The following is a 24427-nucleotide window of genomic DNA, read 5'->3' on the forward strand; positions in this document are numbered from 1 at the left end:
TGATAGAATTTGGTTTTTCGACTAAATTATAGTAAAAATCTTCAATAGCTAGACCTGAACTTAGCCGAATGTTTAAAAAAATTCATTTGTCATCAGCATTGTTGAACTTTGACCTGCAAAATCCTTATATTGTGTTTTAAACAAAGATGATAAGGTGTAATACCACCATTGTTTTTCTCCTATCAGTCTTTGTTAAATTTGCACTTTTCAAATAATTGTGCAGAATTTATCTTTGTTTCAAATAAAGAAATACTTGGCATGAGTAAAGTTTTATCCTGTCCAATACTATAGTCAAAATTTCACATAACATTCATTGCATATAAGAAAATAATCATCACTGGAAGTTAACCAATCAAATTTTCACCCCTTATTTTCCTGTGTACAAGCTTTAGTAACCATGTAACCTCAAGTTTCAAAAAATAATCTATAGAAACATCAAATAAAAAAATAATGGTGCTTTGAAACACCCAAGATATATGTTTATGACTCAGAATTTTTTTACTGCAATGAAATGTAGGATTAATTTCCTACAACTGTCAAACTCAAAGGAATATTTTTTTCGACCCTTTTTCGTACGCAACCGGATGTGACGTACTATGATTTGGTGGTATTACACCTAAATAATACAGTCCAATCAGAATTGGAAGCCCTTTTTACATCATTAAACCATGTCAGCGCTTTGAGATGCAGGTGAAAAGCTGCAATTTTTCGTTTAGGATCTTGCAGATCATACAGAGTTGAGTAAGATTCGAATTCAGTAAGGAATATAGCGGCATTTTCTTGTGGGTAACCCGAAAATTTCCTACACCTAACAATTTTCTGCATTAAATACACAGATGAGACAAATAGAATCAATGTTTGACAATCAGATTGTAATTTATGTAACAGGCAGTACAAAACAAAAGGGACATAGAGAAACCCTTGAAAATGTAACTTTAGTGGGACTTTGCCGACGATGAACTTAAAACCTCTTCAAAGATTTACCATATTGCACCTTCGTTCATGAAATGTTGACTGATGTCTGGTGCCTACAAAAAAGGAGATGTTTTGAGAGTAGTCCCAAATCAAGTTTCTTGCAATGGAAGATGTGAGTTTTTTCTCTCTTAATTATTATAAGATTAAATATGTCAAACATCAAATCAAAGGTGGGAGAAAATTCAGTTTTTATGTCAACAAACATATCTTGAGATTTTGATGGTGACGGTAGCTACGGACAAGGCTCTAATTCATTGAATATCATTTATCTCTTAAGATTTGCCTAAAATTCTTCTCGGCTTTTAGCAGAATTCTGAAGATGAGGATTAGATTTGTATCCGAGTATCATATTTTCTGCCTTGTTTGCAATGCATTTATGAATATAAAATCTCAAGGCTGGACAGACACCCAAATATAAAGGATTTTATATATATTCACATAAGCATGCACACATCTTAGTTATTCAAAACCATACATTTTATTTGTATATAACTTGAAAGATTTTTCAAAAAATGTAATCATAAATCCATAAATGTCTAGATTTATTGTAAAATAACTGGTTTCCGCCATCTCCATAAAATTACTTACTTACTACCAACGACAAACCTTTTTACACATATGTAACGGTTAATTTCTTCCTCTGTGATATTTTTTCCTGGGGATAATTTGTCACATTATTTGTTTTCCAGACAATAGTATTTCACAGGTAGATTTTATCCAGAAGAGTGAAATTATATCTGTTGTATTGCGGATAGTATTTATCAGTAAATATTTTCCATTCCATATTTCACAGAACCTTGTGAAATAGAGTCCCAATGTCTACTATGTATGGTACTCGCAATTGATATATACCTGACCATAATTATAAATGTTTTATCAAGGTAGAACACATTTGCATAATTATTCAAGCAAAGGTAGGTAATTATGAGCCATTTACATTTTACAGATATTATATTCCAAAATCTATTTCATAGAGAAATTTTTCCTTTATTCTTATTTTTTTTATATTAATTTATATAAAAAGATGACTTAAGGATGTATTCTACTGACGTTTCAGTCTCGTTGAAATCTCGTTCTGGAACTATTTCCAAAACATGTGATACAAGTGGAAAATATAAAAGAATTTTAAAAATGTAATAATCAAACTTAACTCTGTGAAAAAATTGTGTATTTACAATGAGTAATTTTTGAATAATTTAATTTTCAAATTTTATTACCAATCAAGTCAGTCTTTTTAGCCAAAATTTTGAGAAAATGGGTGAGAAGTACAAAACATGATTTTACCAGAAACATGTACATACCGTATCATTTTTTCTTTTAAAATTTCTTATATATGAAATTTTTAATCATTTATCACAAAAAAGTTGAAATAATATGCATTTTGTTCTTAAAAACAGCGAACAATCACAACTTTACGAAATTGACAGCATGGTAAATTTGACACAAAAAAGCATCAAAACATGATGAAACTTTCTTATATTAACACCTACCTATAGTTGTTGTAAGTTAAATTTATTCAGATTGGTCCACTTCATCTTTATTGAAAGTATGAAAAAAAAGTTTAAATAGTGGAACTGTGATTTTTTTTTCACGAAAATAGGTAAAAATTGATGATAAAATGGAAAATCATCAATATTGCGTACTTTCAAAGGGCCGTAGCAAAAAAAGAAGTGCACAACCATATGATTTCTTCTTCACCAATTATTTTTTTATAGTCATATAAACTCAAAAATCAGGTTCAGAAAAATGTTTAATTCTTAGAAATTTTTGGCTCCTCAGAGGTGTACATCCTTAAAACATGATTTAATAAGACAGTAAATATTTCATAGGTAAATACTATGATAAAGTTGTCCATTTTTTATCATAAAATCCTTCACTTTGTTTCTTATTTTTCTTTCTGAAATGTCACTTGCTCCAATGAAATATTCATGTGTATATAGATAGTTAAAAATATCATCATACACAGATTCCTCCATTACTGTTTACTGTAGTAATGCAACTATATTTCTATCTTTACTTTTTTATTTGTACTGAGATTTGAAAACAACTCACTTTTACCTGTTTTTCACTTGAAAAGTTACCTTATTGTATATATTAAATTGTTCATGATATTATTTCACAATTAAAATCTGTGAAACTACTTCTGGTTTTGATTCATAATGTCTTTTAAAAGAATGATATTTCCTTTGATATTTCAGGATATTGTTTCCATTTATAATCTATGAAATTATTTCCCATTGTAATACATTTATTTGGTTTTTTAATTACCAATTTAGCTTATATTCAAATACACTATTATAAGTCCATCATATTTGCAAAGATTAAGTTTTTTTTATTACCTATTCGATATTTCAACTTCCCAGATAGAATGTTCACGGCAATGGATAAGATATCACAGTGAATTATTTTCTGCCGGATGAAAAAAAATAACAACTTCTGTAACATTTTTTCCATCGGTTTATATAGAATTTTGCATTAAACATACAGGTAAAACAAATTGTCGTAGTTTATACACATCATCCCATAAAGTCAATCTTTAAAACGAGTAGCCATACAAAGTAATCCTACCCTGAAATAGTTTTAATATTATGAACATAGCGTTGTAAACTGACATGAATATATTTCGCTGCACAATTGTTCATCGGGGACATTCTATGCTCTAACTCTTTAGGTCACACAGGTAATTTATTAAGTCGTTGCTAGTGTAACAGGAGGGTTGGGCTTAGATTCTTCCGTCCCCTCTTGTTAGTTTTATTCTGTCCTGTAAATTACTGAGACGTGCCTCTATTCAACAAATATATAAATTTTGTATTGACGATGGATGTCAAGTGAGATAATGAGACTATCTCAGTTCTTGAAGTTCTTCTCAGGGAACTGGGCTATGGTAGTAGGATTAAAAGATAATAAAGATGTTTATACTTGTATTAAATACACATGGTGTAAAGTAACAATAACAATATAAAGCACCACCAAATGTAAACTTGTCTAAAAGGTAAATTAAATTCAACAGTTTATAAGTTTAACAATACTAAAATAATTATCTGAGGATTATAACAATTACTTGCATTTGAAGACAAATTGAGTATTCGTTTTATTATAATTGACTTATTATTTATTATATCTTTTGGTTTATTTTTGCAACTGTATAAAATAATTAATATTTAATTTAAATGCTAAAGACCGTACAAGAACACACTGTGGTAATAAATAGGAAAAAGGAATTTCAAAATTATAGTTTACTTTTCTACATATTTTATCTATTATCTAGAAATAACGAAATAACATTTATTACAATAAAATACTTTTTGGCTGGAATTTCCGGATATATCGATTTTCATAATGTCATGTGTGTAAGAAGGGATGTCTTTGTTTAAGTATATCAACATGAGGTCAAGGGCTGCATGTTCAATGCATGATCATCTAATTACATAATCTGTTTGTTCAGTTCTGTAGATTGGAAATTGATATAATATGTCTACATGTGCTCGGACATGCGGTCATTCGCCTTTGTTTTGGGAGAGAGAAAAGATCGTTTTTGAATTTTAACTGAACAGTTCTGTAAAAAGGGCTTACCAGATGTCATCGAAGAATCCACCTACAGATTATAAGGTAAAAGCGAACCTTAACTATTATTATTATATGTTTGATAGGTTAATTTTTAATTTATTGATATTATAATAGATTAGTTGCTTTTGAACCAAGGTCCGGCGTGACTTAATTTTTGGTAATTCTTTTATTCGTCGGTTAGAATCATGTACTCATGAAAACTGTGATCGAGGTTGGTTAAATTTAGGTTTAGGCGGAACCGATATTCAGATGGAATATTTTGGTTTGGGGGAGGTACTCTTCGCCCCGATAAAAAATGTGTCCAAAAGCAACAATATATGCATATAATTTAAGAATATACGCCACATTCGGTTTTTCTTCAGGTTGGAGGCAACGATGTATCGTCTGAAAAATGAGCCCATAAAATTAGTAAGAGATATCAGCGTTTTTGCCGATTACATAAATAATTGTTACCATGATAACCACGTGGTTGTTGGTCAACTTCTCCCGAGGCATTTCGAAAGTTCGGAAACTAATTATAACAAAAAGGTTTACATTGTAAACAAAAAACTTAGTCATTTACTAAATAAAGAGATAATGCGACTTTCTGGCATCATAGGGGGTTGTGGAAGATCACCCCAGATTTATTATTTAAAGATAAAGTTCATCTTAATGATGAAGGTATGGAAATATACGCTAGAAGTGTTCGTGCTGCTGTTGGTAGCCTTTCACGTACATGTAGTGTCGAGCATACTTGCGTTGCAAACTGCCGTGTATGATTGTTATTACTTATTGTTCCTAATTGGAAGGACATACGAAGAAGAAGAAGAAGCATACAATACAATTAAATAGTTATCTATGAATTATTTGCATAATATTACTCCATCACCTTATCAATTTTATAATTTAAAAAATCTCTGAGTGGTTTTGCTTATATGCATATGGTTGTGACACTTGGTGACATGAAAAATGTCTTATTTATATTTTATTATGGTTGGTTATATCATTTATATTAGAGTTATATAATATTATATTCATAATCATGGTTTATATACAATTATATTAGTATATTATTAGTTTATTTAATCAAGAGAATAAATCACGTCTTTCCCCATAATGGTTGTGTCACAATAGGAATCGATTTTGGTACAATTGAAGTACTAACATATTGATTGGTTAACAATTGGTGTTGGAGTATTAATAATTAGCATATCATAGTCAAACTTCATTTAAAACACGAGTACATTTTGTTAGATATATCATCATATCAACTATGTTTAATTTGCTGGACAAGCATTTTCGTTTAAATTTGTACATGTATAGTAACATTCTTTAAATTCTGTGATAATACAGGATTTTTATTTTTTTGTTTTATGTATTTAGAGCAAAATGCCACATCAGAAAAGCAGAACAAAAAGAAAGGCTGCTCCACAAAACCTGGCAGAGGATGTTCAAGATTTAGTGGAGGAACAAAGTCAGGAGTTACCACCAATATACAGGCCACCAGTGCGGAGACGCGAGTCCAGACAAGAAGCTCCTGGAAATCTGTTAGATCGTGAAACGAATACTCAACAGTCGTCTGTTCAAACCGCAAATGACATGGCTGATGCTTTGTTCTTGAAGTTCCAAAATACTGGCATTCAACTGGTAAAAGATAATACTGTAGTCCCAATTAATGAAGTAACTGGTATGCTGTCGTCATCTATACAACCAGAAAATTCGTCAACTACTGACTCCCAGGGACCAATGTTAGTTGTTTTTCAACTACCAATTTCCTCTGATCCTAATTTCAACACTCCTTCTGATGGTGAGCTGTTAAACTCAAGTAACTCAAATGAAGAAAATCCATATGCATGTCAAATTTTGAGACGCACTATACCTTTAGATTACCATGTCAGCAATAAGGTTAAATCTGATGTTTGGTGTGGCAATTGTGTAAATTTTGCTCTATTGTTACCTTCTAATATTGATGATACATGTAATAAATCAACATTGTTTGAAAATTTTAATATTACAATTTCAATAGGAAACCTAACACAGAGCTTTTGTCCATTCACCAATGGCTAAATGCTTTTGATATATTTATGTCAATATATCTTAAAAAGAATTTGAGGTCTGCTAAAGCATTGATCAAGTTTGGTTTTAATGTGCAGTCATTATGGAAGTCCATGGGTTTCCCAGCCGCTAAATTAAATGACGAAAAATTTAGAAAGATAAGGAAAATTTTAGGGTTGAAATGGGATGAAATCAATGATGAACTTTGGAGATCTGCAGCTTTACTTGACAGACAAACTGAATTTTCAGGTCAAAATAAGAAGTCATTTGCAAAAACATTAAACTCAGGCCCAAATTCTTTTCAAAGGAGGGCCCAGCATCAGTATCTGTTCCCAAACGGCTATTGCTGGGCCTTCTGATTGATTGATTGTTGGTTGCTTAACGTCCAGTGGCAAATATTTCATGCATATTCAGGACGAGAACAAATTAACAATTAACACAAAAGGTAGGTTTTGTAATAGGGGCGTCCGGGATTAAGGTCGGAGAAATTTAGACTGCCACGGGAAATGAGGGTTTATTGGATAGGGACAGAAATTTAGCTTGCAACAGGTCACCTAAGCATTGACTGTTTCAAGACCAAATGAATTGGAATTTAGTGTTTTGATGCTGAGAGACAGAGGAAAATTAACTAGACAATTTAGCTTCTTGTTCATCATCATGTATCACTGAAGTTGATGTTTACCATCTAAAAGAGCTTTTACCTCTGTTAGTTAAAATGAATTCTAAATACGGACAGTTTGGAGATTTGTGAATTTTCTTACAATTGGAGTTTCAAAAAAGGATGATCATTTTCCGTCTATAATGATGGCTTACCGTGCCGCTGTTCATGAAAGCACAAAATGTACTCCTAACCTTCTCATGTTAGGACGGGAAATACGTCTTCCATTGGACGTGATTGTTGGTTCGCCACCTAATAAAGGCAAAATTGATTGCCCGATTAAATATATCATGTACATAGAGTGGATAAAAGAACCTATGCAACGATCTTTCGATTTTGCGCATGAAAAACTCGAAGCCAGCTTCCATAGGCAAAAACATTATTACAATGTTAAACTAAAGCCGCGGAATTTCGCAAAGGACCAATTAGTCTGGAATTGGTATCAGCCGCATGCTAAACAAAAATTAGGACTTGGCTTGACAGGGCCATTTGAAATAATAAGAAAAATTGCGGATGTCACATATCAAATTCAGTTGTGTCATAACTCGAAAATGAAAATAGTACACGTTGACCATGTAAAAAGGGTGGAAGGGGACGGAATTGAAAATCAGCTCTTAAATGTTGATTCGTCTCTCAAAACACTATTTGAGTCTGAATCTCAGGAATCTAACGACACAGAGATAGAAGCAATAGATACTTTTTTTGTAAGGGATAGTGACGCAATTGGCGTTAACTACCATCAAGACTCACTTAAATACAGTTCTCGTGGTCGACTTATTCGACCCAGACTTCCATATTCACCTTAAAAGTTCATGTACATGTATGAACGGGTGGTTAGGTTAAATAAGACGCTAGTACATTTTTTCCTTCTAAACAAAACACATTTTAAAACAATTTTATTATGGTGTGTAAATTTGTCCCTTTAACGTATTGTAATACCTATGATATTCAGGAATGCCATAGAGTATATTTGTTCATTTTTCGATGTAACCATGGGCTACGTAACAAGAGCTTTCGGTGGTGTACATATATACGGAATAAATTTATTACCATTATATATGGTAGGGTTACATGACTTGACTCATGGTTTATAGATTACTAGTATGTGATCTGGGGCCGGTTGTTCAACTTATCGTTAGCACTAACGCTCCGTTAAATTTTGCTAACGTATCGATAAAATTTAACGTCTCGTTAATCCTGTTGTTCATCTCATAGTTAGTTTTAACGCTCCGTTATAATGTTCTTAACTTGAGTGAAATTTAACGATGGTAGGTAGCAGCGTTAAATCATTTAACCAGGGTATAATTAGAAAATGGCTGCTTTCATGATGCTACCACCAAGACCGAGGAAGGACAGAGTTTTTAGGGGAACTATTTCACATTTAACAAATTTAAATGACGATGAACTTAGAAGGAGGTATAGATTTGGCAAGGACTCAATTGCATACCTTTGCAATCTTCTCCAAGACAGGCTCAGCAGGCCCACTAACAAAGCAACAGCACTGACCGTTGAACAGCAAGTATGCATTGCACTGCGTTTCTATGCATCCGGCTCCTTCTTGCAAGTTATAGGAGATACTTTGGGGTATGACAAAGGAACAGTTTCTCGTGTTGTTAGTGATGTGACAGATGCCCTGATTGACATTAAGGATGATTTTGTGAGTTGGCCTACAGATGTAGATTCCATAAATAGGATAAAATGTGGGTTTTACAGGCAATGCAACTTTCCGAATGTTTTGGGGTGCATTGACTGCACGCATGTGAGGATACAGGCACCATCAGATGATGAACCATCCTATGTCAACAGAAAGGGGTACCACAGCATAAATGTGCAAGCTGTCTGTGATTTTGAAGGTATTTTAATCTGTATTTTTCCATTCCGTCGTTGTTGATCTTAAATTGTTCTCTCCCTTTAATATAAAATCACCTTGACACTATCGATATAGACAACTAGGTCCTTCTGTTTCGACCCAAATTTCGGAGGTTCGATTAACTTGAGTCCGGTCTTTATAACATTTGAAAAAGATTAAAGGTTTCCATTTTATTCATCTTGTCCACACAGAAAGGTAAAAACATGAAGGGACGGTTTCGCTGTGCAACATTGTAATTTTGCTTTATACGACAAAGAACTTCAATTCACGGTACAAAGCGGCATAACTCTAGTTAAATTAATAGGACTTGTCTAAGATACCGTCTGATTTGCATTTATTTCTTTTACTCTTTGTAATTTCAAATTCTCTTTGGTAATCATATAATAATAGCAATGTTTATTACATGTTATGTCTTAAAACGAATATTGATATGTTTGTCTATACCCGAATTTTCTTGTTTTAAAAAATTAAATGCCACTAATGGACATGTTATAAGATAATAAACTGAATTGATTCGATTCCTTTTTTTAAAAACGAAATTTGTTGAGGAATAACTGCGTAGTACTTTGGATGAATTCTTTTTTAGCAGGTGCGTTGTTGTACTTGCATAATTAAAAAATCTGCTATTTTATTTTTTTTAGCAATTGTCTGTTTTTTAAAAACACTGAATTCATATTTACAGGCAGGTTTACCAATATATTTGCAAACTGGCCAGGCTCCACTCACGACTCCCACATATTCAACACATCAACTTTGTCTAATTACCTCCAGACAAATCACAGGGGATTGATAGATGGTGTTATTCTTGGGGACAGTGGATATGCTTTTCGCCCTTTCCTGCTTACTCCATATGCCTATCCAATAGAGAGACACCAGCAAAGGTTCAACGGATTCCATGCCAGTACTAGATCCGTTATAGAGAGGACTTTTGGTATATTGAAAAGAAGGTTTCATGTCCTGCATTCTGAGGTATATTAATACTAAATACAGATTTAGCATTGCAATTCACACATATTTAACACATCAACTTTGTCTAATTACCTCCAGACAAATCACAGGGGATTGATAGATGGTGTTATTCTTGGGGACAGTGGATATGCTTTTCGCCCTTTCCTGCTTACTCCATATGCCAATCCAATAGAGAGACACCAGCAAAGGTTCAACGGATTCCATGCCAGTTCTAGATCCGTTATAGAGAGGACTTTTGGTATATTGAAAAGAAGGTTTCATGTCCTGCATTCTGAGGTATATTGATACTAAATACAGATTTAGCATTGCAATTCACACATACATAATACATAATGAACAATTTCCATGTAATATCTACAACAATATGGCTGAGAGATGTTTGGTAAACGTTAATGAGACAGCAACCCAAATATATAAAATTGGAAAAAGGTGCCTTGAGGTCAACAACAAAAGGGTGCCGATAAAGAATTTTTGTCAGGCGTTGTAAATTTGTCTTCGATTTAGGATTTTGAATATGCCTTTGGTATCACCACCATCACTTTTCTAGAACAGTTATCTAACTACTATTTCAAAACATTGAAAGATATTTTATATGTCTATTGTCTATTGTCTATAAATCAAGACATATAAAATATAATATATATATTTCTGTATGCATGACACATTTTTCATGTACTATTTAATTACACTACATAAAACTTAAATGAGCATATTATTTTCCTATTTAAGGTCAGAATGAAACCAGAAAAAGTATGTAGAATTTTTGGTGCTTGTGCAGTGTTGCATAACATTGCCCTGTCTAGAAATGAACCTTTGGTGAATGATGACGGTGCCGGTGTTCGACTTGATCAGCCCGTGCAAGTACCAGCATTTGTAGGAGTGCAAGATGGAAGAAACACAAGAGAACACGTTGCCAGAGTATTTTTGAGCAACTGAAATACATATATTTAATTATCACTTATGCTTTCTTATCTTTTCATAGAAACATGATCCTAATTAATCAAAGACTTGTTTCATTTCACCATGGTCCTAATGGAAACCTTGTTTCATTTTGATGACTTTCTTTTGTTAATAAAAAATAAGGAGACTAGGGATGCTTGCCAGTGAGACAACTATCCACCAGAGTACAAATGATGTTGATGTAAGCAATTTTAGGTCACCGTATAGCCTTCAACAACGAAGGTTTATTATCTCTGTGAGACAATATTTTGAATGATTTAATAATATAGTAACTGTATTAGATAACAGTTTAAGTTTAAAGTAAAAGAAGCAATTATTGCTCATGAAATCAAACTCTTTAGACTATTGACTCAGTCAGAAGTAAACTTTCTATGCTTTTCATGTCTAAGAACAATTTCATTTTCTAATTTTTTTCGTCAGAATTATCTAGTTCTCATTTTACACTATATATACAAACGTATTTGATATATATCAAAAATCACAGAACATATTGGACATGAACACAATCCACATCAACAACCATAAAAAAGCTCCTCCGAGAAAAAAAATTGGCAACCGTTTTTCCTACTTCCTGAATAAGTTCAACATCATATAAAATCAGGTGCTTGAAAGCAAATAATGAGGTCATATTACACATACGGTTATGTGAGCTATTTGCACCACTAGGTGTCCGTCGTCGACATCTTTTTACCTAAGGATTGATTAAGGTATAGATTTAAGGTCATCCTTTGGAGTTTGTTCGTCCAATCAATAAAACCCTTACCGCAAAGTGGGTATTCCATAGACTGTTGGATGTGTAAATACGCCGGCACATCCGGTTGGAAAGGGGATGTAAAATATGATTGCATTGTGTGGAAATAGTGTAACGCTATGCATATTATAAGAACCGTTACAAAAATTTGTGAGGGGTCTGATCATACCAATTGTATTCTTTGTTAATTTGTTCTCATCATGAACATGCATGAAATATTTGCCACTGGATGCAAAGCAAACGATCAAAATTAATGACCCTTATACAAATAGAGTGATCAAATCCAAGGTCAGAACACAGTGCCAAAATTTAAACATTTCCAATAAATGCATAGCCAGAATTAAAAAAAACATAACATACAAATTGTAAAATTCAATTGTCTCGAATACACCAAAAAATAACACAAGGAGACTCAAAAGTGGTATATATATATCAAAATCAAAAAATGCAAAATAGTATTGAACGAAGAAATTGAGTCCTTAACATCATTTGTGACTTGGTACCGTACACATGCATTTTTTTCTGGCAAATAATTGTTGACTGATAAGAAAAATAATAAAATGCTCCGATGGGCGCAGCTTGATACGACCACAGAGGTCGAACCCTGAACAGTTGGGGCAAGTATGGACACAACATTCAAGCTTGATTCTGAGACAAGTGCCTGTGATGTGTCTGTATACCTTACAACTCTTGTGGAATTTACAGAAGTATTGCATGAAATTAATTAAGAGTTCCAGATATAGTGTATGACCCGCTGGACATATGCTTTGTCCAGAGGCTGGAAGACCATAAATTTAAGTTATTTATATTGGAAGATATTCATAAAGATGAAAATTGCAACATTTGAAAATGAAATGTTGATTAAGTGTAATTTAAGATCGATTCACGGTCTCACATCATTGCCTATACATACCAATCGATGGGGACCCAAAAGGTCAATTTTTGTAAGTGTTGATGATTGATTTTTACCTTTTCAGTTTTCCAAGTTATGAGTCGAACCTACCAAGTCATTCATCTAAGACAATGGTTTGTCAATCGTTTCTAACTTATTCTGAATTATTTCTAAAATTAATGCAATTGTGTAATTTTACCTGTAGCTCATAAACATCATCAGCAGTTGCTTTCCTCTTCTTTGGATTTTCTATTTTCTTTGTTGTTAGAGTCCCCAGCTCAACTACTGTAGCTGCTGGGCATGGCACCTGGATATTTACAGCTGGTAGAAGTGGTAATGGCTGATGAGTGAAATCAGATGCAGATAGGGAAAGTGGCTGGCTTGGAGGGGTATCAAACAGGTCCTGGGAATTTGTTGCACTCTCCTCTGGCAATGCTGCTGAGTTGTCAACTAGAAAATATAATATTACGGTGGTTGTTATAAAGGAGCATGAATGGTGGTCATGTGTGTCTATTGTTAAATTTTCTTACTTTTTTATACGACCGCAAAACATTTTTGCGGTCGTATATTGGTATGACGTTGGCGTCGTCGTCGCCCGAAGACACATTGGTTTTCGCACAATAACTTTAGTTTAAGTGAATGGATCTCTATGAAATTTTACCATAAGGATCAATACTACAAAAGAAAGGCGGGGATTGATTTTGGGGGTTATGGTACCAACAGTTAAGGAATTAGTGGCCAAAAAGGGGCTAAAAATAGGCATTTTTGTAACTTCCAGACAATAACTTGTGTGTTAGTGTATGGATCTCTCTGACATTGTACCACAAGGTTCCATATCACAAAAGGACTGCTGGGATTGATTTTGGAGGTAATTGCCTCAAAATTTTAGGAATAAGGGGCCAAAAAGGGGAAAAAAAACAAGCATTTTTTCTAGTTTCAGGACAATAACTTGTGTGTAAGTGTATTGATCTTTATGAAATTGTACTATAAGATTCCATATCACAAAGGAAAAGCTGAGTTTGAGTTTGGGGGTAATTGCCCTTGGAATTTGGGAACAAAAACAAGCATTTTTCTAGTTTCCAGATAGTAACTTGTGTTCAGGTATATGGATCTCTCTGAAATTGTACTGCAAGGTACCATACCACAAAGGGAAGGCTGGGATTGAGTTTGGGGGTGATGAATCATAAGGGGGTTTAAAAAATTTGGGGGGGGGGGGGGGGGGGTTTCTATTTTAAGACTTAATTTTATGATGTATTTAAATTGGTAATGATGGTTGCAAACTCCATTGGAAAATTGAATTGAGATTATGACCATATCTTGAGGGAAAATTTTTTTTTGGGGGAAAAAGGAAGGGGGAGGTGAAAAAAATTTTTAGGGGGCAAGGGGGTAAGAAAGAAGTTGTGGGGGCAATTTTTTTTTTTTCATTTCCAATTTCAGAAATAAAAAAGAAAATTTCTTCCAATATCATTTCTTTTTGCAAAAAAAGGGGGGTGTACACATTTGTTTTTTTTTTTTGGGGGGGAGTCAATACGCAACAGCATAGTGTATTTCACAAAAGCAAAAAAAAGGGGGGTAAATATTTTTTTTTTTGGGGGGGGGGTGGTTGACTAGTTATTCGGTGTCAGAAACCTATTATGTGTCAAATATTTTATTACAATCCAAATTCAGACCTGTATCAAACGCGAATATTGTGTCCATTTTTGACCCAACTGTTCAGGGTTGGACCTCTGCGGTCGTTGACTTTACCTGACAAACCATATGCATCAATGCCAAGCAAAATGAGATGGTTAGTAACAGAACTATATCAGAAGACAAACTTCTGTCTAATTATAAGGCAGTATTGCACCATTTAAAGTAATTTTCTAGTAAATTTATTGGCTTTGATGGATTAATGGATTGGTGTTTAACGCCGCATAACACTAGTGTGCTATTTTGTGGCAATCAGTTTTTATTGGTGGATGAAGCTGGAGTAAAAAACCGACCTTCGGTAGGACAATTTCCAATCCTTAGTCAATTATCATAGGATTGGAGTGCACCTGCCAGTGCTGGATTTAAACTCACAATCTCACTCAATGGCTATATATATATTGCTATAAATTGTAAATATTGAAAGTTACTGGCCCATCTACATTTTACACTGGTGAAATTGCATCCCCTTGGTATATTTGACAAAATAAAAAGGACCTATTCCAGTGGCACTTCTGTGTATACCACCAGTTCTCCCATTAGAAAGCATACCACACATCTCCCTTTTTTTTACATTTTAAACTTATAGATATTTCATGATGCTGAAAAAAATACCTGTTTTCTTTGAATTTTGAAGAATAAATGCAATGGTATCATGCAACATTGATGGAATATCTGGTATGGTAAGATTAATCTCTTTGAAAGTACACAAGTACCGTGTCAATTCATCTCTATCATCTTCTGTGATATCCCTTGTTTTATCCTCATAGCTAATTGATACATTATCCCCCTATTTTTGGCAAGGACTTGGATGGCAGGTAGTTAATCAGAAATTCTTTTATTTCAAGATGCATATCCTTTGCTTTCTGAATTAGTGCATTTTCTTTATCCCTTAAATTAAACAAGTCGCAAGAAGTAAGTTTTAAGATACAAAGTAATAAATCAAAATAACACATACAGCAATTTTCAAGAGTGGTGCTAAGGCGTATGTTTGAGGAATATCTCATGATCCATCTTTGCTAGCCAAGGAGGGGACTGGATTGTAACCCTTTGCTAGCAAAGATGCTCATGATCAAACTTATCAAACCTGTATTTATATGTAAAAAAAATAGTTGAATTAGTTAATTTTCAATTTGCAGTTGACATGATCTGGGGTTTTCACCAATAAACGAAGATGGCAGACATATTTTGATGTAGATCACAGGCACTGATGGAGTAGACCCCCCTCCCCCCTTTCTGTTGTTGAAAATATTCTTTCATATTTTAAATTTATTTTAACTAATTTTTATTTATTCAAAGTATTCAATTTGTTATCAATGCGATTTAACAATAACAGTAGTTATATGAGGGGCAACATATAAAAAGTGAACTACAGTTGAGTTATTCGGTTATGCAAGGTGGTTCTATATGCTGCAATGTTTTTTAACTTTTGATAACCCTCAATATACATAAGTGTAAACCTTCAATTTAATTCTCATAAAAAAAAAATACATATTGTAAGAAATTGTTAATTGGAACCAAGTTATTACGATGTTGTTTTGGACAGTTAAAAAATTCTCGCATGACAGGAGATAGGGACGAATATTGTTATGGTACGATCTGCAATGGGGCCGAGATTACTAAGTGATGATAAGGCGCCAACAACAATAAGGGTGAGCACCTGTTGCAAATTATCGGATATCATGGCATGGAACAGTGATAGAGATTGATAGAAATAATATGGTTAAAACCTTTTCTTTATTTGCATATTGAAAGGAAAGACGCACATATGATTCAATGATATATATAAGAAGGTATATTTGTATTTCCTAACAATGCGGAATGTAATGTTTACATTGTCACTGATTGTGAGGGCAAGGTCAATATTTAGTACATGTAAGTGCAAAACACCGATGCAGACGATTTGATCGTTATAGAAATAAATATTGGTTTAATGCCTTGCCAAAATATAAATTACTATGAAAAATATCTTTGTCTTAAATAATTTGATGGACAATTCCACGTGTAAACAAGGAAACTGGGAAAAATTAATTGCAGCAGTTTCTAAACGAAATTTTGGTTCCATAATGTCATTAATGATACCGGCGTACACAAACTGATGCCACTACGCCGATGTTATTCCTTCAACTAGGGTACATTTGATAGCAAAACTTAATAGTAAGTTTCCAGACAAAGTAGTAGAAACACTTTTATTTGATAAGATAAAATACTACATACCTTTAATGCAGCTTTCAACACCTCCAATGCCCTTAAATGATGCAGAATCTTTGCACAGGTCAATCGTTCTGTGAATGGCAAGGCTTAACGGTTTGGCCTGTGGTCCACCCCCAGTTCTGGCATGGTCTTTTTTGGTGACTGAGAACACCTTCTTTGCCTCTTTCTTGGTGTTGCCCCACTTGTCTCTACACTTCTTTGCTGATCTATGGGCAACACCAAGAGCAGACAATATCATGGATATGTTATTCCAAATAGCAGACTTTTTCTTATTACTTACAGCAGAACTAAATTTGTCATTGATGATAGCATAACTTTTTTCAACTTCATCCTGTAGGACACTAATTTCTGCCTCTGAAAAATTTGGCTTTCTTTCCCTGGGTTTTTTGGCAGCAGAAGATGCATTGTCAGCCATATTTTTTTATGGAGTAAGTTTAGAAAAACTGAATTATGGGTAACTAAAATAGCTTCTAAACTATAGTTAAAATTTAACGACTGGTTAAGATATCCTAACGCTCTCGTTAGCTAACGCTACCGTTAAATCAAGTTGAACAACAGCATTTTAACCTTCCGTTAAGTAACGCCACGTTAGACTTTTTAACGACACGTTAAGGGTAACACTAGCGTTAAGTTAACGACAAGTTGAACAACCGGCCCCTGGTTGTTTAAGCAATTGTTGGCATTGAATAGTAGGAACTGCCACTCGTCCTAGGTGACCAATTTATATTCTTGAATCTTCGATTTGGAGATCTTTGTAAATTTTCTTTTCGGTACTATGGCTGACGCCAACGTTTTAGATTACAATGATGAAGAGATGGACCAGGAAATTAGTGTAATGAACCAGGGAGGGGATATGAGTGAGTCGGACAAGGTTGAGTTCTTTTTCAAGCCTAGGGGTTTGATGCAGTGTCCTGTAGAGGAGTGTGGGACAAACAAATTTGCTTCCCGTACAAAATACCTCAGACATTGGGAAGAATAACACATGGAAACATGTGTAACGTATACATGTTCTATGAATGGCTGTCAGGCAACATGTAAGAGGAGGCATGACATCAAAACTCACCTTAGCAGGATTCACGGGGTTCATGATAAACTTACTTTAGAGGAATCAGTAGCTAAAATAAACAAAGTAGTACAAGATAATAGAGGATTTATTAATCCTGGATTTTGGATATACAAGAATAGAATGGATCAGCCGGCAACACCTTCAACGTCTGCTAGTACCATCATCTGTACCTCTTCCACTACAACATTCTAGAGAACTTCTGCATGTGTACTGTCACCTGTAACCTCAGCTCATGTCTTATCTACCGTGTCTGCCAGTTTAACCGTTTCAACTTTACCTTCTTGTCCTGCTTCGGCTCCTACACCTTCTGCTTCTTTTGTTGCCTCTTCTGTGGCCAACCCTGTAGATGATTCTGACGGACCTCAGTTTACAGTGTCTATACCTGCAAGAAAACCTGCTACCACCATAACTTTGGAGGAATATCGCCAGAGACCACCTTCAACATCTTCAGATACTTCTTTATTGTCATCCAGGAGTTTAGATACCTCTTTTGGGTATTCTGCCGTTGCTTTTCAATCTTCCAGTACTCAGACCACCTGCCGCGATTTACCGCCATTTGTTGTACCTCTCATTCCTAAGAGAGAAGAAGAGCTAGAGGAATATGTAGCCTACATTTGCAATGCTATTGACTGCATTGGTAGAACGAGAAAGGTTGCCAAGGACAGACTAAAAAGTATTAGGAAGGAAGGGACTCGAATCGAACGAGAACGCCAGTAAAGAAGAACTGTGGAAGCGGAAAACAGAAGGTTGAGGACCCAGTTAGCAGATATAAGAACAGAGATAATCTTTTCCAGGATATGGAACAGTAACTTTGAACATTTCTTGTGCCATACTTAGTATTCGAGTTGTTTTTTTATGTTGTCTTGACTTGAGTTTTGAATTAATACTGATATGAATGGGTAACTTGGAACTGAATTTTTGAGAAATTTGAATTTGAATTACAATGAATTGTCCAAATGTTATTTTAGATTATAATTATTAAGGTAAGTTATAACCATTGTTATTAAAGAAAGGAGAGTTATGCTCTATAGAATTTTCTTTCGTCAATTTAGTGGGAAAAAAAATTCTCACAACTATTTTTTGTTTAAAGAAAAAAAAGAAAAGAAAGAAGGTGCGTTTTTGTTGTTTTTTTGTTGTTTTATTTTTTTTTTGGGGGGGGGGTTGAATTTTATATTAAATATTGTTGTGTTTATATGTTATACTAATATTATGATATGTTTCAGCCTTAATTGTCGCTTTAGAATAATTTGGTTTCCACATCATGTCTTAAGGGAGGGGGAATGTAATGGTATTTGCTTTTATGTCGCGTTTATTATATTGAAATAGATTTTACACGGCTTTATGGTCGTTTTGCTATTTGGGTTTGTCGGTCCACTTCCGACAGGACCGGCCGGGACACCCTCGTTCTGCCGGCCCGTGCTGCACGGAACATTATGACGTCAGACTCAACGGCAAAGCAATTGGAATAAGACGGAATCTACTGTCCGTAACTTGCTTGATCTTTGATTGATTGATTGTTGATTGCTTAACGTCCAGTGGCAAGTATTTCATGCATATTCAAGACGAGAATTAAGTAACAATAAATACAATAGGTAGGTTCTGTAATAGGGGCGTCCGGGATTAAGGTCGGAGAAATTTAGACTGCCACGGGAAATGAGGGTAAATTGGATAGGGACAGAAATTTAGCCTTTGAACAGGTCACCTACGGACCCCTCAAAGAGTTGTTGCAAGGGTTCTTAACTTGCAAAGAGCTTGGCACTCTCTTTATACGAGGCATCGGATTTAACGTCTCCATTCTGAACGGACGTGGCTGCAAATTTGTACATCCCGCACAGTCAAACGGACCCCCCACTTTAGCAAGGGTTTTACCGCCGGTCGGAGGAAGACCAATGGTGACCATACGTCTATTCCCCAGTCACCCTTGGGGGTGCTTGATCTTTGAATTCACTTAATTGAGGTGATATACTGTTCTAACCGTATATATCAATTATACTTGTAAATTTGATTGCTACAATTTGTAACTTGATGTTTATTTTATTCACGTAGAATAAATTATTCTAGCTTGAAAGCATTTCTTTTTTTATCCTATATTCCGTGAACTTGGGAAAATCTATTTCCGTTACAGTTTATTTGTTCACGTCCTGACTATGCATGACATATTTACCATTGGACGTTAAGCAACAAACAAACACATTTCTATTTTTCTTTACCCTGGTGTCACAATGTAATTTTGGATAAAAATTCTTATTTGAATTTTTATTAAGAAAAGCCTTATTTGAATTTTTATAAAGAAAAGCCTTATTTTAATATTTGAATTTTTTTATTGCAATAATCTTATTTTTAATGAAAAACATTTTGAAGTTTTGTTACAAATGGACTTAAAATAGTACAAATGAAAAGTTTAAAAGTTTTAAGTTGTTCACTGCAAATCCCATGCATATATGGCTGCACATTTCAGAAACCATACAAACGCCCAAGAGTTCACACCGTTCAAGGTGAAATAGCCAGAAACTTCAAAGTTCATATCTATAGTTTTATTGTTCCATGATTTGTTATTGTATCTGTTTTATTGACTGCATTGTTATACTTTATATTTTATTATGTAATATTGTTATTATCACTTTTAAAATTGAACGCAGTGAATAAAGACTATTCTCAGAAAACACATTTGACTATTTTCAGGCCTGTCAAAAGACTCACGTCATCAAGATACTTATATCTTGACACAGCTGGGAATCACAAAGTCAAAACCAACCATTGCATCTGTCTGTCACGCTTGCTCATTGCTCTACCACACAAAACAAACCAACACCCAAAACCTAAGTTTGACAATTGACGGAGGACCTAAAGATCCTAGCAAGAAGACAGCAGACCGCAACTTCGAACCAAGTAAGAGTAATATATGAGATACTGGTTAAGTTCAGCAGATATGCAGCCACAGAACGCCGTTATCGATTGATTGTTGGTTGCTTAACGTCCAGTGGCAAATATTTCATGCATATTCAGGACGAGAACAAATTAACAATAACTACAATAGGTAGGTTCTGTAATAGGGGCGTCCGGGATTAAGCTCGGAGAAATTTAGACTGCCACGGGAAATGAGGGTATATTGGATAGGGACAGAAATTTAGCCTTGCAACAGGTCACCTACGGACCCCTCGAAGAGTTGTTGCGAGGGTTCTTAACGTGCAAAGAGCGTGGCACTCTCTTTACACGAGGCATCGGATTTAACGTCCCCATTCTGACCGGACGTGGCTGCAAATTTGTACATCCCGCACAGCCAAACGGACGCCCCACTTTAGCGAGGGTTTTACCGCCGGTCGGAGGAAGACCAATGGTGACCATATTTCTATTCCCCAGTCACCCTTGGGGGTACCTATAGTTGAAGAACTGCAGCTGGAAAATCAACCACCTCCACCATTACCTCTGCAGAATCCAGCACCTCAACCTCAACAAAATCAACCACCTCCACCACCACCTCAGCAGAATCTACCACCACCACCTGTTCAGAATCAGCCACCAGTTCAGCAGAACCAACCACCACTAGTTGCAGTGCAGCAGCCACCAGTTCAGGCCGCAGCTACAGAGCAGGGTATTCATAGACCCTCGCCCCCAGGTTTTACTAATAGTTAAATAATGGTAAACTTAAAACATTACAATGGTGACACTGATGCTGTTCAATGGTGGCGAAGTTTTCTTGCCTACATAACCCTTCAAAGAATGGCAGAATGGGAGGCAATTCTTGTCTTACCCTTTTATTTGTGTAGTATATCGGAACAATGGTTTGAAATGATAGACACCACCACAAAATCATCTTCGGCTAACATTAAAATATCATTTTAAACCGGTTCAAACAGCACAAACAAGAAGATATTGGTTTAACATATCTTAGACAACAAGAAAATGAACCGGTTGGTCAATACTTGCATGGAGCTTTAAATTACAACAAGACAAATAGTGTGTCAGAACAATTTTTGGTTAAACTAGCTTACAGAGGTTTAAGCAATTCAAAAATACAACAAATTGTTGTACCTCAAAATCCCGTATCGATGTCAGATTTACTCAGCTCAGATGACCGTTAACATGATACAACCGCAACAATCCAACGTCGAAAGCTCAATTCTTAAAGCAGTATCCTCAATTGAAGACAAAATTATGGACAAAATATCGCAGAGATTAGACTCTATAGCAGCAATTAGTTCAAATTCAAACCAACAGCAATTCTCTAATACAAAAATATTGGTGGAAAAGTATGCATCAAGATATCACAGACTATGTTAAATCGGTGTCAAAGAGCCAAGCAAACCTGCAATCCAAACAAACCCCTCTTACCAAGATGCCCCAAGTTGATCGCTTTGATAGATGGCATATAGATGTTCTTGGCCCCCTTACTAAAACTCACAAAGTTACGAGTACATCTTATTGGTCATTGATGCTTTTAGTAGATGGTGTGAAGCATTTCCCATGAAAACCCAAACTGCAAAGGAAATAGCTGATAATCCATACACAGGAGTTGTCTCTAGATTTGGTTGCCCAAGAGTTTTGCTAAGTGACCGTGGTCAGCCGTTCATGTCAAAGCCACGTGTGAATTCCTCCAAATCACTCAACATCATACCACGTCTTACCACCCTAACACAAATGGCACTGTCGAGAGACAAAATCACACACTTGCTCAGTCACTTCGAACTTACTGTTATGATACCCATGACAAGTGGACTTCTCTCATCCCAGGTATTATGATGGCTTTTCGTAGATCGGTTTGTGCAACCACAGGTTTTTCTCCATTTTACATGTTGTTTGGCCAAGAGATTAAAATCCCATTTGATATTGCCTTCGAGCCAAAAGACTCCTTGCCACAGGACACACGAGTGTACATTCACCAGTTCCTGTCAAACATAAAGATGTCACACAAGATTGCTCTTCAGAATGAAGCAGCTCAAAAAGAAAAAGACAAAGTGAGGCATGATCAGACAGCTAGAGTACGCACATTTGCTATAGATCTTGTTTTACTAAAGGTACACAAATTTCCCAAAGGTCAGTCACGAAAGCTTTGTGGCAAAGCTTCTGGTCCATATCGAATAGATTGATTGATTGTTGGTTGCTTAACGTCCAGTGGCAAATATTTCATGCATATTCAGGACGAGAACAAGTTCACAATAAATACAATAGGTAGGTTCTGTAATAGATTAAGGGATTAAGGTCGGAGAAATTTAGACTGCCACGGGAAATGAGGGTATATTGGATAGGGACAGAAATTTAGCCTTGCAACAGGTCACCTACGGACCCCATATCGAATAGAAGAAATTGGCCCAAATTACACATATGGTATCAGGAGAATCTCAGATCACAAAAAGCAAGCTTCTTTAGTCAATGCTACCAATCTGCAACCATATATACGACCTGATCCTACTCGGCAGAGACTCGCTCAAGAAGTTCAAAATATTCCACCAGATCATCCAGACTCAGACCCATAAGTTGACCAAGATGATGAAGCAACCCCAAATGTAGAAGTTGAAGCAACCCAACAACCCATCCCCATCCCTCAGCAATCTCCTGACCCTGCTAAAAGGTACCAAATTCAAAACGTTTTACGAGGTCGACGAAAACACGGACGCAGAGAGATGTATATTAAATGGCTTGATGGTTCATGCACTTGGGAACCAGATACATGCTTTGACGAAGAAATGTCTGATTTCATTAACAGTAGATGGACAAAACAAGCAAAACGCAGGAAATCTTACTTTAATTGATACCTGTAAACTGTTTTCTATCTATTTAGTCCTTTTTTTCACTCTGAAACCCTTATTTTATTCCCCATTCTGGTCATGTTTTAGTTCATTGTTTGTATACATTTCATGAAAATAAGTCTCTACTTGAACTCATTATTCAAACATGACTATGACCCAGGAAATACACGTCAAAGAAAGATACATCAGTATCACCACCTTGTTCATAGAAAGATACATCAGTATCACCACCTTGTTCATAGAAAGATACATCAGTATCACCACCTTGTTCATAGAAAGATACATCAGTACCACCACCTTGTTCATAGAAGGATACCTCAGTACCACCACCTTGTTCATAGAAAGATACATCAATATCACCACCTTGTTCATAGAAAGATACATCAGTATCACCACCTTGTTCATAGAAGGATACCTCAGTATCACCACCTTGTTTATAGAAGGATACATCAGTATCACCACCTTGTTTATAGAAGGATACCTCAGTATCACCACCGTGTTCATAGAAGGATACATCAGTATCACCCCACCCCTTTTTAAAGTGTATGAAAAGAAATTTTCACCTTAGTTTTTATTGTATATTATTTAATGTCTTATGAGGTTCACTTATTACTACTTTTGACTCATATACCTTTTTGGTAATAATAGATTGAAGAAATGCTAGCTTGAGATTATTGTTCTAAATGTATATGTCTTAGTTTATTATCTATTCTGATAAGTGCCTTTACTTGTTCTCAGATCTCGAAATTTGGATTTTCTTTTGATGTTATGTTATAGTTATTTCTGTAGTCCTTAGTGCTAGATTGTATGTTGAGACGTCAACTTTCAGTCACCTATAAAATTGGTATGTCTAACTTTCGGCATTTGATATCGTTGTAGGCCACTCTCTGACTATTTGGAACAGTCTCCTTCTCACCTATATAGTCCTTTTAAGTATGTTTTCTGTTGGTGCGGCAACCTCGTCCCCTCAAGATGTCATCCAAAGACTCAACTATGGAGTAGTGTTTCGCCCAGATTCTAAGTTGTACCTAGCAAAGG

General features: G+C 35.1%; 1 protein-coding gene and 1 long non-coding RNA gene across 2 annotated transcripts; one reads left to right on the forward strand and one right to left on the reverse strand.

The window, feature by feature from the left end:
* The first annotated feature begins 8349 nt into the window (after positions 1-8349).
* On the forward strand, positions 8350-11030 carry LOC127714296 (putative nuclease HARBI1). Its single transcript, XM_052220357.1, has 3 exons — positions 8350-9087; positions 9787-10073; positions 10803-11030. The coding sequence occupies exons 1-3, from the start codon at positions 8547-8549 to the stop codon at positions 11007-11009; spliced, it is 1035 nt and encodes a 344-aa protein (XP_052076317.1). The 5' UTR covers positions 8350-8546; the 3' UTR covers positions 11010-11030.
* Positions 11031-23680: 12650 nt separating this feature from the next.
* On the reverse strand, positions 23681-23862 carry LOC127714572 (uncharacterized). The gene is made up of 3 exons (XR_007987796.1): positions 23838-23862; positions 23772-23804; positions 23681-23705 (listed from the first exon to the last, which is right to left on the reverse strand). It is a non-coding gene; the product is annotated as an uncharacterized LOC127714572 (long non-coding RNA).
* Between the last annotated feature and the right edge of the window lie 565 nt (positions 23863-24427).

This window comes from Mytilus californianus, unplaced genomic scaffold (genome assembly GCF_021869535.1).
Source record: "Mytilus californianus isolate M0D057914Y unplaced genomic scaffold, xbMytCali1.0.p SCAF_9, whole genome shotgun sequence".
Taxonomy (NCBI): domain Eukaryota; kingdom Metazoa; phylum Mollusca; class Bivalvia; order Mytilida; family Mytilidae; genus Mytilus; species Mytilus californianus.

Coding starts and splice junctions, on each gene's coding strand:
- LOC127714296 (XM_052220357.1), top strand. CDS start 8,547: ATGGCTGCTTTCATGATGCTACCACCAAGACCGAGGAAGGACAGAGTT. Junction 9,088..9,786: donor AGCTGTCTGTGATTTTGAAG/GTATTTTAATCT, acceptor TCATATTTACAG/GCAGGTTTACCAATATATTT. Junction 10,074..10,802: donor TTCATGTCCTGCATTCTGAG/GTATATTAATAC, acceptor TTCCTATTTAAG/GTCAGAATGAAACCAGAAAA.